The sequence below is a fragment of the Elephas maximus genome, chromosome 4 (genome assembly GCF_024166365.1).
Source record: "Elephas maximus indicus isolate mEleMax1 chromosome 4, mEleMax1 primary haplotype, whole genome shotgun sequence".
Classification (NCBI taxonomy): Eukaryota; Metazoa; Chordata; class Mammalia; order Proboscidea; family Elephantidae; genus Elephas; species Elephas maximus.
Genome location: NC_064822.1, coordinates 86,067,650 through 86,083,884, shown reverse-complemented (window position 1 = coordinate 86,083,884; position 16,235 = coordinate 86,067,650). Strand labels below are relative to the sequence as shown.

The 16,235-nt window shown below is 37.6% G+C and overlaps 1 protein-coding gene across 2 annotated transcripts in view; it reads right to left on the bottom strand.

Annotated features, from left to right (window-relative positions):
* Positions 1–5,770: 5,770 nt before the first annotated feature.
* Positions 5,771–16,235, bottom strand: part of STK38L (serine/threonine kinase 38 like) — a 102,602-nt gene continuing 92,137 nt past the window's right edge. The window contains exons 10-14 of one of the 2 annotated variants that reach the window (XM_049882713.1): positions 14,500–14,617; positions 13,916–14,039; positions 11,512–11,607; positions 8,571–8,662; positions 5,771–8,469 (exon numbers count right to left, since the gene is read on the bottom strand). In XM_049882713.1, coding sequence (XP_049738670.1) covers positions 8,342–8,469; positions 8,571–8,662; positions 11,512–11,607; positions 13,916–14,039; positions 14,500–14,617 — 558 coding nt within the window. In that variant the 3' untranslated portion in view covers positions 5,771–8,341. Of the gene's footprint in view, positions 8,470–8,570; positions 8,663–10,393; positions 10,563–11,511; positions 11,608–13,915; positions 14,040–14,499; positions 14,618–16,235 lie in introns of those variants that run through there. The other variant, XR_007517140.1, reaches the window with a different exon arrangement.

The following is a 16,235-nucleotide window of genomic DNA, read 5'->3' as shown; positions in this document are numbered from 1 at the left end:
ATTACTAGCTTTCCTGTGCCCTCTTGCCTTCTAGTCCTTGCCCCTGGGCTGGCGTGCCCCTTTAGTCTCGTTTTGTTTTATGGGCCTAATTTTTGGCTGAAGGGTGAACCTCAGTGGTGACTTCATTACTGATCTAAAAGGGTGTCGTGGGGCCATACTCTCAGGGTTTCTCCAATCTCTGTCAGGCTAGTAAGTCTTTTTCTGTGAGGTAGAGTTTTGTTCTACATTTTTCTTCAGCTCTGTCCAGAACCCTCTATTGTGATCCCTGTCAAAGCAGTCAGTGGTGGTAGCCAGGCACCATCTAGTTGTATTGGACTAAGTCTAGTGGAGGCCATGATAGTTGTGGTCCATTAGTCCTTTGGACTGATCTTTCCCTTGTATCTTTAGTTTTCTTCATTCTCCCTTGCTCCCAAAGGGGTGAGACCAGTGGAGTATCTTAGATGGCTGCTTATAGGCTTTTAAGGCTCCAGATGCTACTTAACAATGTAGAATATAGAACATTTTCTTTAAAAACTATGTTATGCCAATTGAGCTAAATGTTCCCCTAGACCATGGTCCCCACAGCCCTCAGCACAGTAATTTTGTCCCTCAGGGAGTTTGGATGTGTCTATGGAGCTTCCATGACCTTGCCTTGTACAAGTTGTGCTGGCTTCCCCAGTATTGTGTACTGTCTTAGCCTTCACCAAAGTGACCACTTATCTATCATCTATTTAGTGTTTTTCCATCCCCACCTGTCCCCTACCTCGTAACCATCAAAGATTGTTTCTTTTTGTGTGTAAAGCTTTTCATGAAGTTTTACAGTAGCAGTCTCATACAATCTTTGTCCTTTTGCGATTCACTTATTTCACTCAGTATAACGCCCTCCAGATTCACCCAAGTAATGATGAGATGCTTCGCAGATTCATCAGCAGATTCATCATTATTCTTTATCGTTAAGTAATACTCCATTGTATGTATGTACCATAGTTTATCCATTCATCTGTTGATGGGCATCTAGGTTGTTTCCATCTTTTTGCTATTGTGAACAATGCTGCAATGAACATGGGTGTCCGTATGTCTATTTGTGTGATGACTCATTTCTCTAGGATATATTCCTAGGAGCGGGATTGCTGGATCATATGGTATTTCTATTTCTAGCTTTCTAAGGAAGCATCATATATTGTTTTCCAGAATGGTTGTAGCATTTCGCAATCCCACCAGCAGTGCATAAGAGTTCCGATCTCCCCACAACCTCACCAATATTTATTTCTTTGTTTTTTTGATTCGTGCCAGTAATGCTGGGGTGAGATGGTATCTCATTGTGGTTTTGATTTGCATTTCTCTAATGGCTAGTGATCGCATTTCCTCATGTGTCTGTCGGCCACTTGAATGTCTTCTTCGGTGACGTGTCTGTTCATTTCCTTTGCCCATTTTTAATTCGATTATTTGTCTTTTTTGTTGTAGAGGTGTTGGATTTTCCTGTAGATTTTAGAGATTAGATCTTTGACTGGTTTGTAATAGCCAATTTTTTTTTTTCCCCAGTCTGGAGGTTCTTTTACTCTTTTGATGAATGTGTTTAATTGTGTCTCATTGGTTAATGTATCTGTTGTTGTACCAGTACCAGGCTGTTTTGACTACCATAGCTATATAGTAGGTTCTGAGGTCAGGTAGTCCAAGTCCTACTTTATTCTTCTTTAATAGTGCTTTACTTATCCGGGGCTTCTTCCCATTCCATGTAAAGTTAATTATTACTTTTTCCTAGATGTGAAAACATTTCAAGATTAATCTTTGGTGAAAAAGTAGGGCCGCCCACAAAATGCAGTTATTTAATTAATTTATTCACGAATATTTATTGAGTGCCTACTATATATAGGGCACTACTGTAAACACTGACTTTTATACTTCACCTATCACGTGTCAATTATTTTGTATAGGTGTTCTTATAACAATCAGATGAGGCAGGTATTATTTCTGCCTAGAAAAGTCCAACCAGTGTCCTTATCTTCTTAGTTCAGCAGCTCTCAAAGTCTGATGTGCATAAGAATCATCTGGGAAGTTAATGTTCAGAATTTCAGACCCACTCCCAGAGATTCTGATTTAGTAGGTCTAGGGTGACATACTAAATTTTTATTTCAGATAAGCACCCTAGTTGAGATGGAGCCCTGGTGGTGCAAATGGTTAGCACTGGGTTGCTAAATGAAAGGTGAGCCATTTGAACCTACCCAGCTGTTCTGTAGGCGAAGGACCTTGAGACCTGCTTCCATAAAGGTTACAGCCAAGAAAAACCTACAGGACAGTTCTCTTCTATCTCTGCTATGGGTAAAAACTGCCTCGACAGCACCTAAAAATCCTAGCTGAAACAGTTGCTCTGAATACTACAGTTTAGGAAATACTGTTTTAACTTGTCAAAAATGAGTTTTTGTAAGCCTAGGTTGTTGCAAGGGATAGGATGTACATATGCAGCAGAATTTCTACTCGCAACAAAAGGTCAGGGTAGCAGTAAATTAAAATTTCAAGAAAACTATAAGAGAGAACAGAATTTAGGACAAGAATGAGGGAGTACTTGTACAGGTATCTCTTTATATGCAGAATTACTGCTTAAAGTTATTTTTCCTTTAGGTACTGTGTGCATTTACGTGTGTGTGTATGTGTCAAGTGTGCAGCTGACCACGTAGGTTAATTTTTACTTTTACAGGTTTTGGACACTCTTAAAGCAAATTTGGTGTCCCAGGTCCTCTCAGTCCTCTCACTATTATATAGAATTGTACACGAGGATTCTTCAAGTTTTGTTCGTAACAATCTTGCTCTAGAAGACACGGAAAGGCAAAGACGTTACGCCAAACACTGAGTTTCCCTTTCCTGTTATGATTTTCTTCCTTTGAAAGAGACTTAAAAGTCATCCTAGGTTTAGGCGTTTGATAATCATTTCCTACGAAAAGTAAAGTAACTGAGAGATAACTTTGTGGTAGTTAGCACACTCTCACCTGAGAAATGTCTTGACTTTTATTAGTGAAACCCATCTTCCCAAGTTAGACAAACCAGTTGCATCAATACTAATTAGACCACCTAACGCATGACTGGGTTTTTAATGTAATGAGGTCCTCTAACTGCTTTGGGGAAGATGGACCAATGAAGAGGTGACCTGCTCTGATGAACAGGAGCTGGGAAGGGTGGCAAAATCTCTGAAAATACAAACCCTGGTCACTGGGCCATATGTCCATCCTGTTTGTATGACTCTCTGAAGGACAGGGATCCAAGCAGCTGAGCAGTGGTCTAGCACAGTGGTCCTCAGTATTTTGTAGATTTTGGGCCAGTCGTCAGTTCCTAGGAAATGGCACAGCCAACAACAGAATCCAAGTACAGTGACTTCAGATAAGAACCACTGCTATAAACCTGTATGGGATGCTTTTGATTACCTTGCAGTTTGTTAAAAAGAACCCCAATTTGGTTCTGGTATCAGGTGTACCTTAGTTGAGTCCTCACTTCAGTACCAGGGATTTGAACCTTGATAAACTTGAAGCCAATCATGGTAATTAAGGTCCCCAGGCCAGGCACTGGTTTAGGAATGGAAAGATGACACAATCATGGCCCCCAATCATACAGTGTGGGGGTCAATCTGCTTAGAATGCTTCTGGAAAAGATTTTCCTTGCTCTTAAAAATGGGGGTGCACAAGAAATAGTTTCTCTTTTTAAGGCCTTTGGGTGTTATATGAGGATTTTGATACCTGCAGCCACCTAGTCACTCTGAAAGGACAAGACTTAAGAGAGTGCCAACATTCAGAGGATGACAAAGTTGAAAAATGGAAAGAACCTGGATTTTCAAGGTGTTTGAGACCCTATTTTGGAAACTTCCTATCCTGGGTCTTTGTGTTACACAAGAAAGTAATTTTTCTTATTGTTGAAGCCACTTTTACTTGTGTCTTTGGTCCCTTGCAGTCAAAAGTACCCAAAGTGACAAATCTGTCACTATCACCCTATGTATTCTTCTGAGGTCCTAGAAGTGTATAAGGTAAGTAATCTGTTAACGAATCACGGCTGTCATTTGGGGGAGTAGAAGGAACACTTGGGCTCAAGAGCAATTTATTACCTGTTTTGGGCACATCACAATCACTCAGACTCATATTCGTCATCTGTAAAATGATGGTAATTATGTTTATGTCACAGAGTAATTGTAAAAAAGAAAACAAATAATGTAAGTGAAAGCATTTTTGTACAACTGTAAATTCTTTTTATCCATTAGATACTTTTGAAGGATGAATTTAGAATTTCCAAGTATTCTCTAATGTCCGAATTTTGACATTCAACGTTTTCTCTGTTTTGTCTCAGTCTTACAATGGCATTATTGAAATGATGTGAACCAGGGAACAACTGGCACAGCACACACCACAAGTATGCTGAACAGGATTCGGAGTGGCTGTTTCTGGGTTCGCAGATAGAGTATCAAGGTCTTCATGGCACAGGATGTAGTGGTGCCCAGGTACCTGGGCCACTTGTATCTCTAGTCTACATACTATTTTGAGGCATTTTCAATTTACTGCATGCTCACCAGTTTTGGCCCAGAAGTGTAATTAAAGCCATACTTAGGAAAATTAGTCAGGGAGTTGTATATAAGCTGTGTATCTACCATGTACCTCAAATTATAACTTGTAATTTGTGCAATCACATGCTTTTAGCTGCAGCTCTGAACAGAAATTTTAAATATAAATTTACTGAACTACCTTGATTGTTTAAACATAACATGATTGAAACTTCAAACGTTTATCTTGTTCTTGATGTGATCTTTAGGTGTAAAAGTTGGATACATTTACAAAATAGTCTTTGAGTTTTTGATAAAACTTTTCTCAAAACTCAAAAACAAAACCAAAAAACCTCACCAACAGAAATTTTATAAACACAGCTTTTATTTTTGTCTTACCTTCAATGAAAAAGCTTTCATGCCAAAATATTTTTAACTCAGTAACTGAACACAGAACTCAATAGCCTGATGACTAGTTTTCTAGACAACTGCTGAATAATTTATATTGCTTTTTGTTTAAAAAAAAAAAAACTAATACCTATTCCTATTATTCATTTTGAAAGCAGCAATATCCCCTCACATTTTTTCATAAAAATCTAAAATATATATAGTAGTCCCAAGTGTCTTGTATTTGTATTTGTTCTGTTTCATTAAAAATTTTCAGAAATAAGTGCACTTATAAAGAGAAAATAAAACTTCAATAAATAAAGACAAGGCAAAATAATCATGATTGTAGCAAAACAGTCTCTTAGAATGTTCTGAATCTTAATAATTCCAAGACGATGTTTAGTAGCTAGTATCTCTACTGATTAAAATCTCAATTCATTTATTTCTAGATCATCGAAAGAGGGATAGTTGTTTCTTCTACCAGCAGAGACCATTACTGATTGATTGTCTAAAGGTTTTTCTATAATAATCTACCAAAAAAAAAAGCACTTAAAAATATTTTAAAATTTACAGATTTATACAACGATATGTGAGTGTTTAAAAAAACAGAAATATTATGCTGCTATAGAAATAAATGAAACCCTATCTTAAGTTCTGGCAACCAAAGAATGTTTTCAATATTCCACATTTGTTCTTTTCATTCAACTAACTAGCTTAAGTGAACTAGTTTCTTTAACTAGCTCAATCAGCCATATATTCCATTCAGAAGAGGCTGATTCATAAGCAATTGCTTATGTTCAGATAGCACTATGTTTCAATAAATTTAAAGGAGATTTAAAGCTATAAGAAATGCATATAAAGAAAAATAACATAACTTGTTTTAATACAAATATTTTTAATAAAAAAGTCGAAGTCTACATTAAACCAGGAAATCAATAAATCTGAGTTATACAAGCTTTCTATATACTTAGAAAAACCAAAAACATAGTTTATAATAAAACTCTTTTAATTCAAAATAGAGTCCAATTTAAAGAAAACGTCATTGTGCCCAGTTGATCAGATAGGGTTTTGTCATTTAAATTAAACAGTTCACCTGAATATGGGAAATGTATAATAGAGGAAATTCAATCTTCAGGGTACTTTGCAAATTATTTGGTTAATTTGCAACATGAATCAAATTCTTAGCTTCCAAAGGGCAGACACAGTCTTTAATTGTTTTTAGATAGGCACTTAAGAAACGTTTATGATGAGGAGAAAACCCCAAAGATTGTGAATCACCCTATTAACTCCAGGGAAAAATGAGACTCTAAACAAAATAAACTTTACAGAACTACTCTTCCACTGCCAGGAAATCATAATTATTTCCAAATCCTTCCTAATAATAACACAATGCTCTATTTTTATACAATTAATAAGTAAATTTAGGTAATTCAGCTTTTATGTCAACCTCTCAACTCTCTCTCAACTTGAATCAATGATGTTCTTCTGTACTAGAATAGTATGACACTGCAGTGTCCTCATATCTTACCTATTCACTATCACCCTAAGAAAAACAGTTCTTTTTTAAAAAGGGCAGGTGGGGAGAAAATCTGTTAAATCCCAGCAGACGTTATAGATAATTTTTAAAATTAAAAGCAGTTACAGTTAGAAAAATCATAGCCAAATTCAGATAATCCCAGAATTTTAATAGCTCTTTCCGGGACACTCAGCCACATGATCTAGTCAAGAAAAACAGAGATAAAATATTAGATAAACACATAAGTACTCAATATACTTTAAAAAAAAAAAAAAAAAGAGGAAAGAAACCCTTGATGGCCTTACTGAAACACTGGAATTACCTAGCAGCAATATTTGTAAAAGCTTTTGTAGATCTGCATAATGTTCCTATGCTAGTCTTCCCTTCTAGGAAGAACATTCCTATAAATAAATCCCTTTAGATTTGGATCACAGATCATTTGCAATGCTTATAATTGTTATATTTAAAACGAATTCTATCAATCAACAGTTAAGACAAACATCAGGCCATTCTTTGATAAAGTGTTATTCCTCAACTTTTACTTATGAAACCAAAACCTCAGAAAATCATTTTAGAATGAAAATGTTGACTTAGAAAAGACTATTTCATTCTTAGGGAAACATCCAAATTACTTAGTGCTGACATTCTCTCTCCTAACCTCTCATTACAACCTCCGTGGACTGCATTTACTTCCCCAAGTCCACCTACATAAGCCACAGTGATGAAGCTGAACATGAACAATATTACCCTTGAATAAGCTGACCTCTATCAATGATCTGTCATGTCTGAATACAGCATTCCCACAGGAAAGGAAGTCTACTCGGCTGTGAACATCCACTCTGTTCAGAATCTTTGGTACATTTGGAGTATAAGAAAATAATGGCACAACAATACAAGTATAATCAAAGGAAAATGTTTCATTAAAAGAAATAAAAGCCATGATATGTAACAACTTTCTAGAAAACCAAAGTAAACAGCTCTTTGTTCTCTACAAGTCCATTTATGTGATCGGAAGTCTGACATTTAAAAAAATATTTTAATAAAAATACACTAGTTGTACAAGCAGCCTTCATGGTCTTTTCTTAAATTCAACTCACCATAATCAAATTAAAATAAAGCCATGTCCTCTTATTAAAAAAGAAGTCTTCTTGTCTCAAGAAAAGCAACTTTACATTTTATATAATACAGTACATCTCCCTATGAGTATAGAGACTACGTATATAAAGGTCATCAGTATTTCTGAATGCAAAGGAAATATATTAGTGAAGTCATTGGGTGAAGGTGTTAAACTTCCTCTTCCTTATAAACCTGTCACACCCTACTGTGGAGTTTGTGTGATAACATGATCATAAATTTTATTTTTTAAATAACCAGTGCATTTCCTTTTTTAAATTTCTTAAAACCATTACAGAAATTGATTTCATATATAGTCAATAGATGTCCAAACCAAGAGAGCAAGTCTTCTAACACCAACTATGCAAGATGGCTTTTACTGATTATCTAGACCCATAAGATTTGCTGTAAAACAGCAATACTGCAGTGTTACCTACAGGTTAGCCTATGTTGCTTTAAATGATATGTGTTTCTCCTGAATTGATTAAAAATGTTACAGTACAAAGCCACAGGACACACAGGCAGAATGGACCTTAATACGCATGTAGGCAGTGCAGTTAGAAAGGGATGTACGTTCCTTTTATTCCAGTACCCTCGCATAATAAAGTTAACAAAAACAATAAAATATTAAAAAAAAAAAAAAAAGCCAGCTGGCACTGCCAACCAATTCCTGTAGTAGTCTTAGAAATCCTAATCCTGTAGAATTTCCTCTTGTAGTCAATAAGCACCACCGTCTTCGGGAGTATTTCAGTGTATTGTTATCTACGCCAAGCAAGCCTGGTGATGCAGCTACCTGAGTTCTCTTGGGTATGGGTGAATGGGATCTTCGTTCATAATTTCCCAGCTTTCATGTAGGTGGGGATAGAGCCACGCTGAGTCAAGCCTTCAAACCTCTTATATGTATAATTAAGAAAAACCCAGTCTTTGGATTTGTAGTCCGTTTCTGTGGTGTTTGGCACTTGAAAGAAAGATTAACAAAGAGCAAGATAATTCATTAGTGAAAATGACATCACCTTCATAGTCTTTTAACAGAGTTAGTCATGTTGCAGATTGTCTTACCTGGTTGTAAAATATCAGATTCAGGAAAGTCATCAAAATTTGAAGTATCATCAATGCTTTTGATTTCTATAGGGATTGCTGCTGGTCTTTCCCTATAAAAAAGTGACAAAGTATTGAGCAGCCATGGTAAATTTTTTTGAACTCTTAACTTTCCAATAAATAATTCTACTTGCAAATTCTGCATGCTGTTCCATAGGTATTACAAGAGCCAAGGAAATTTACTGTGGAAATAGTTAAGAAGGTTTCAAAATAGTGATGGAGTGTAATTTTTTATAAAGATATTTTCATGTAGTTAGAATTTTTATCTTTTTGTACCAAGACTTTCTCATGCTACCTTTAAAATGGAAAACCAAGCGTTAATGAAAAGAAATAGTAAAACAGAAGAAAGAAAGAGGTTTTATAATTATATAAAGTAACTTGGCTGTTGTGGGACTGATCTTACCTAATTGATTCAGGAATAGAAGTCTTCTAATAAAGCGTCCATAAATCAAAAGTAATTTGGGAAAAAAGTGGCGCGAAGGTTGAAGGGACTAATATTTGTGATGAAATCTGAATGTGACAACTTCTCAGTTTTTACTGCTTCTAGGCATAAGGCTATTAGCTTTATTTATTCAAACAATATTTATTGGTGCAGATTTTACAAAATTATGTAAAAGCATGTATACATTTTTCCTAAAAATAAACTTACATTAGTTTTTTAGTGGAAAGAACCATAGACTCTAGAGCCAGGAGCCCTGAGAGCTAATCTTTCCTGGAGCAGTAAGACCTTAGACAGTCAAGTCCCTACTCTGGGACTCTTATATCCTCATTAAGTTCACAGTCTCTAAGCGTCCTTCCAACAATACGAATGGGGGTATCATAGTTCTATTGAATGAGATGATAAATGTAGAGGACAGTGCAGCACAGCAGAAGCACACTGCTGGGTTCCAACTCTAGCTCTGTCACTTACTAGCTGTGGCTGTGCAGGCAAATAACTTCTCTATGTCTTAGTTTCCTCACCTGTAAAACAGGATAATAATACAGCGAAACTGTGAGAGCCAGAACACAAAGGGACTGTCTTGTTTTTCAGGGTCTCACAAGTTTTCCACCTTTGACAGCCTGTAGTCTTACCACTTTTCTATCGCTTTCTCCTAGTGGAAAATCTTTGCATTTTTCTTCTCTGACAGGTTTCTGCCTTACACAGGTGCCGGCTGTCACAGGTTTTATTGTAGTACCTGTTTAATAGGTTCATTGTGAGGATGAAATAAAAATTGCATGTGAAGTGCTTAGAACAGTGCTGGGCACATGGTAAGTGTCAAGAAATACTATTATTTTAATCAATAGAGTGCCTAACACACAGCAGGATCTCCAGTGAAGATCTGCACTGAGGAAGCGCCATGTAAGCTGTCCTGAAGGGTGAAAGGAGCTGGCTAGGCAGGGCAAGGACAGGAAGGAAAAGAGCACTTCAGTCAGAATGAATACCAAATGACAAAGCTCTGAGGTGAAGGAGTGGGAAAGGTCACCTAAGATGCCACTCATACAGTGAGGTAAGAGCCATACCAGGCAGTCCTGAAAAGCAGTTAGGGATTCATAACCCAGTTCTAAGTGCACAGGGAAGGAGGAATACGGCATGATCAAATTTATGTTTCTAAACTGCTGCTGTGTGGTGAACAGACCAGAACTACTGAAGGTAGTTTGGCCACAGACTGAACAAAGGCCAATGCCCACAAGTAACTACAAGCAAATTCTTGAAAGATACTTGCATTATTTAACTCCCCTGCCCCTGATTTTAAAAAAGGGACTGTATTTATTATGAATTAATAAAGGAAAAGCCATATGCTAACCAATAAACCAAAGCCACTGCCATCAAGTCAATTCCAACTCATAGCGATCTATAGGACACAGCAGAACTGCCTCTATAGGATTTCCAAGTTGTGGATGGTGGATTCAAACTGCCAGCCTTTTGTTAGCAGCCAAATGCTTAACCATGCGCCACGAGGGCTCCGCCATATGCTATAGAGAGGATAAAAATGAAGGATTAGAAAGTCTGGCTTCCAAACATAACCCTAGAATTTTGACTTAAGCAAGTTATTTTACCCCTCAGAGGCTATTTCCTTATCTGTAAAACAATAATATTAATCAATGACTTACCCTGTTGTTTTTTAATTTCTTTAATGGCTAAGTGATAATAAGGAATCCTTGGGTAGCGCAAATGGTTCAGTGCTCAACTACTAACCAAAAGGTTGGGAGTTCAAACCCACCCACAGGCGCCTCAGAAAAAAGGCCTGGTAATGTGCTTTCAAAAGGTCACAGCCTTGAAAACCCTATGAAGTGCAATTCTATTCTGCACACTTGTGGTCGCCACAAGTTGGAATTGACTCAACAGCAATTGGTTTTAAGTGATAACAAGAACACAGAAATGTCTGTGGAGACTGGTACTCTGGACTAAAGTGAGAGTGCAATGCTGCTGTAGTTAGGTGACTCACAGCCATTCCATGTGATAGAGCAGAACCGCCCCGTAGAGTTTTCCAGGCTGTAATCTTTGTGGAAGCAGTTCACCAGGTCTTTCTCCAGCAGAGCTGCTAAATGGCTCCAAACCGCCAACCTTTCAGTTAGTCACTGAGTGCTAAACCATGGAGCCACCAGGGCTCCTTAGTGTGCAGTGTACATACACATCTTTTCTGTGCTAACAGCCTTCCTCGTGTAACTGAATAAAAAAAAATCTAAACAGATGTAAAATGTGTGTGGTTTTGTTTTCCCTTAAAGTGGACATTAGTCTAACATGAATTATTTAGCTGTAGCTGTGATAGTCCCAAGCATTTATATAACCTAGAAAACCCTGACTTATATATAACAGTGTTACTTCTCGTATTTAATCTAGCAGGATCGGAGGCAAATGAATCACTAAACCTAGAAATTCGTTTTCATGGAAACCTCCCCTGTCCAAAGCCTATGAACATACCTGATGTGTCCCCAGTCTACACCTTCAAAAAAGGGGTGGCCTTTTATTTCTTCTACTCCACTATTCCCAATTCTATTTTCAGAATCAATACAAAACCTAGAACATGAAAACAAAAGTTACCATAAGCAAGTTACATCTAAAATATTCTACGGATTATTTCAGACATGAATCTTTTTAATGCCTTTTTTTTTTTTTTCCTGTTTACTGAAGTTTAACTATGTTTATTGTGGGATATATGGGAGAAAATCAAAATCATCCACCACTGTAGTGCTCAGAGATAACCACTGTAAATGTTTTGACACATTTTCCTGCAGTGTTTTATCATAATTTTTAAAACTGTTGATACAATAGTAATTTAGGACTACTTTTTTCATTTAATATACTGGGAACATTTTCCAAGCTCATATATATTTTTCTACAACTTCATTTTTAAAGTTTACATATGGATACATGATTATTTAGCCAGTCCACTACTGTTAAATTGAGACCATTCCCAGTTTTCACTATTAAAAATAAACATATCGTAGCTTAATCTTTATAGGCATGTGATTATCTCTATAGGCAAAACTCCTAGGAGTGGAGCTACTGGGCCAAAAGTCATGCACAGTTTAAAGGTTTCTGATAATATGCTGCCAACTGGCTGTTCCCACAGGTTGTCCCAATTTACATTTCCTTCCAGTCATTCTGCACAGCACAAAACACTTTGTCCCTAAGTTGAGGAACAGAATGAAATCCTTTATTTAGAAGAGATTTCACATATAGACTTTCCTGATATGAATTTCTGCTACTAACAATTTCTTTTTTCTTTAATACGATAGTGTTATTGTATTTTAATAGGCATGATCTTTTGCTTTTAATGTATATCAGAAACTGAATATAAGACCCCTTCCCTCTCTTTAACTCTTACTTTTGTTTCTGTGTATTTCTTCTAGAAGTTCACATTTTTTTTTTTTGCAATTTAAGAGCTAGAGATTTTTTTTTTAATTAACTTTTATTGAGCTTCAAGTGAATGTTTACAAATCAAGTCAGTCTGTCACATATAAGTTAATATACATCTTACTCCTTACTCCCACTTGCTCTCCCCCTAATGAGTCAGCCCTTCCAGTCTCTCCTTTCATGAAAACTTTAGCAGCCTCCAATTCTCTCTATCCTCCCATCCCCCCTCCAGAGAGGAGATGCCAACACAGTCTCAAGTGTCCACCTGATATTACTAGCTCACTCTTCATCAGCATCTCTCTCCCACCCACTGTCCAGTCCCTTTTATGTCTGATGAATTGTCTTCGGGGATGGTTCCCATCCTGTGCCAACAGAAGGTTTGGGGACCATGACCGCCGGGATTCCTCTAGTCACATCCAGACCATTAAGTATGGTCTTTTTATGAAAATTTGGGGTCTGCATCCCACGGATCTCCTGCTCCCTCAGGGGTTCTCTGTTGTGCTCCCTGTCAGGGCAGTCATCGATTGTGGCCGGGCACCAACTAGTTCTTCTGTTCTCAGGATAATGTAGGTCTCTGGTTCATGTGGCCCTCTCTGTCTCTTGGGCTCTTAGTTGTCGTGTGACCTTGGTGTTCTTCATTCTCCTTTGCTCCAGGTGGGTTGAGACCAGTTGATGCATCCTAGATGGCCGCTTCTTAGCTTTTAAGACCCCAGACGCCACATTTCAAAGTGGGATGCAGAATGTTTTCATAATAGAATTATTTTGCCAATTGACTTAGAAGTCCCCTTAAACCATGGTTCCCAAACCCCCGCCCTTGCTCCGCTGACCTTTGAAGTATTCAGTTTATCCCGGAAGCTTCTTTGCTTTTGGTCCAGTCCAGTCCAATTGAGCTGACCTTCCATGTATTGAGTGTTGTCTTTCCCTTCACCTAAAGCAGTTCTTTTCAGCTAATTAATCAGTAAAAAAACCCTCGCCCTCCCTCCCTCCCTCCCTCCCCGCCTCGTAACCACAAAAGTATGTGTTCTTCTCAGTGTATACTATTTCTCAAGATCTTATAATAGTGGTCTTATACAATATTTGTCCTTTTGCCTCTGACTGATTTCGCTCAGCATAATGCCTTCCAGGTTCCTCCATGTTATGAAATGTTTGACAGATTCGTCACTGTTCTTTATCGATGCATAGTATTCCATTGTGTGAATATACCACAATTTATTTACCCATTCTTCCGTAGATGGACACCTTGGTTGCTTCCAGCTTTTTGCTATTGTAAACAGAGCTGCAATAAACATGGGTGTGCATATATCTGTTTGCAGAAGTTCACATTTTTGAAAACTCTTTTTCTTTATTGATTTCCTTAACTATACAGATCAGGGTTTCCTCTCCCAAAAGTGAAATGGGCAACTTAGTCTTTTAGGTATCCGTGATGTTTTAAGATACCATGAACTCCTCTAGGCATTTAATCACTAACCTTAGAATTAAATCCTTGGCTTTCTCAGATATAGGTACTTCTGGTGGAAATACCAGTGTTTCTTTCCAGTTCATCACTTTTCTGTATGTTTCTTGAGGTGTTTCAGAGCAGAATGGTGGATAGCCTACGTATCAGAGAAAAAAAAGTTTTATGAGCTTTTCTCATTTAATGTGTTATGCCTACTTCACATGTGCTACAAGAAACAAAATAATCTTGAGAGCTCTATTTAATAATAAAAAAAAAGCCACCATGCATCAATTTACCACAAAACTGTAGTTAGTCAATAAAACAACCAAACAAAATCAAACAAAGGATTTAAAGCACTGTCCTCCCCTCCTTTTACCTGAAAGGCCATGCAGATACAATTTCTATTCATGGGGAGTTTGGGTTAAATACTTTCCTTCCTAAAAGAGGATCCCTGGACAGCTCATTGGTATTTATCATTGTGTATTTAATATTGGGAAATGTCAGAACTAGCTTTTAAAGAGTTCAGATATTTTAGCCTATGATATCTGCAATATGCTCAATCAATGGCACTCAAGGACATTTATATATTATGTACATAAATTAATGTTAAAACATACCTATTAGCATTTCATACATAATCACTCCCAAAGACCACCAGTCACACAATTTGTTGTAACCAGTCTGCATGAATACTTCTGGGGCAATGTAATCTGGTGTCCCAACTGTGGAATATGCCTGCAAAGGAGAAGCTTATCAAACCAGAATTCTTTTTTTTTTTTTTTGAAAGACCTGAGTTTGAGTATGGCTTACTACTGAAAAAAGCAATATATATAGAAGTTAAATTTTTCATTCAGTACATTTTTTTTTGCATGTTTATCATGTGTAAGGCTCAGTGATAGGTACTGAGTCAGATAAAATATTATGTAAGACATGATTTTCGTCCCTCCACCCCCATCTGAGGAAGCTTACATATCTATATAACAAAACAAAACAAAACCCATTGCTGTTGATTCCAACTCATAGCGACCCTACAGGAAAGAGGAGAACTGCCCCATAGGGTTTCTAAGGAGCAGCTGGTGGATTTGAACTGCTGACCTTTTTGGTTAGCAGCTGAACTCTTAACCACTGTGCCAGTAGGGCTCAAAGTTATCTATATATTTAACCCTAAATCTATTTCAAAAAGAATGAAAAGCCAATTAAAAAATGGGCAAAGGATATGAACAGGCATTTCACTAAAGAAGATACATGCACACCTATGTTCACTGCAGCACTATTTACGACAGCAAAAAGATGGAAGCAACCAAGGTGCCCACCAACAGATGAATGGATAAATAAATGATGGTATATTCACACAATGGAATACTATAGAACGATAAAGAACAATGATGAATCCATGAAACATTTCATAACATGGAGGAATCTGGAAGGCATTATGCTGAGTGAAATTAGTCAGTTGCAAAAGGACAAATATTGTATGAGACCACAATTACAAGAACTCAAAAAATAGTTTAAACAGAGAAGAAAATATTCTTTGATGGTTATGAGAGTGGGGAGGGAGGAAGGGAGAGGGGTATTCACTAGTTAGATAGTAGACAAAAACTATTTTAGGCAAACGGAAAGACCATACAATACGGGAAAGGTCAGCACAACTGGACTAAACCAAAAGCAAAGAAGTTTCCTGAATAAACCGAATGCTTTGAAAGCCAGAGTGGCAGGGGACCATGGTTTCAGGGAACATCTAGGTCAACTGGCATAATAAAATCTATTAAGAAAACATTCTCCATCCCACTTTCAAGAGTGGCATCTGGGGTCTTAAACGCTAGCAAGCAGCCATCTAAGATGCATCAATTGGTCTCAATCCACCTGGAGCAAAGGAATGAGAACCAAAGACAAAAGGTAATTATGAGCCCAAGAGACAGAAAGGGCCACATAAACCAGAGACTACATCAGCCTGAGACCAGAAGAACTAAATGGTGCCCGGTTATAACCAATGACTGCCCTGACAGGGAACACAACAGAGAACCCCTGAAGGAGCAGAAGACCGGTGGGATGCAGACCTCAAATTCTTGTAAAAAGACCAGATTTAATGGTCTGACTGAGACGTGAAGGACCCCAGAGGTCATGGTCCCCAGACCTTCTGTTAGCCCAGGACAGGAATCATTCTCAAAGCCAATTCTTCAGACAGGGATTGGATGGGCCTCTGGGATAGAAAATGATACTGGTGAAGAGTGAGCTTCTTGGATCAAGTAGACACATGAGGCTATGTGGGCAGCTCCTGTCTGGAGGGGAGATGAGAGGGCAGAGGGGGTCAGAAGCTGGCTGAATGGACAAGAAAATGGAGAGTGGAGGGAAG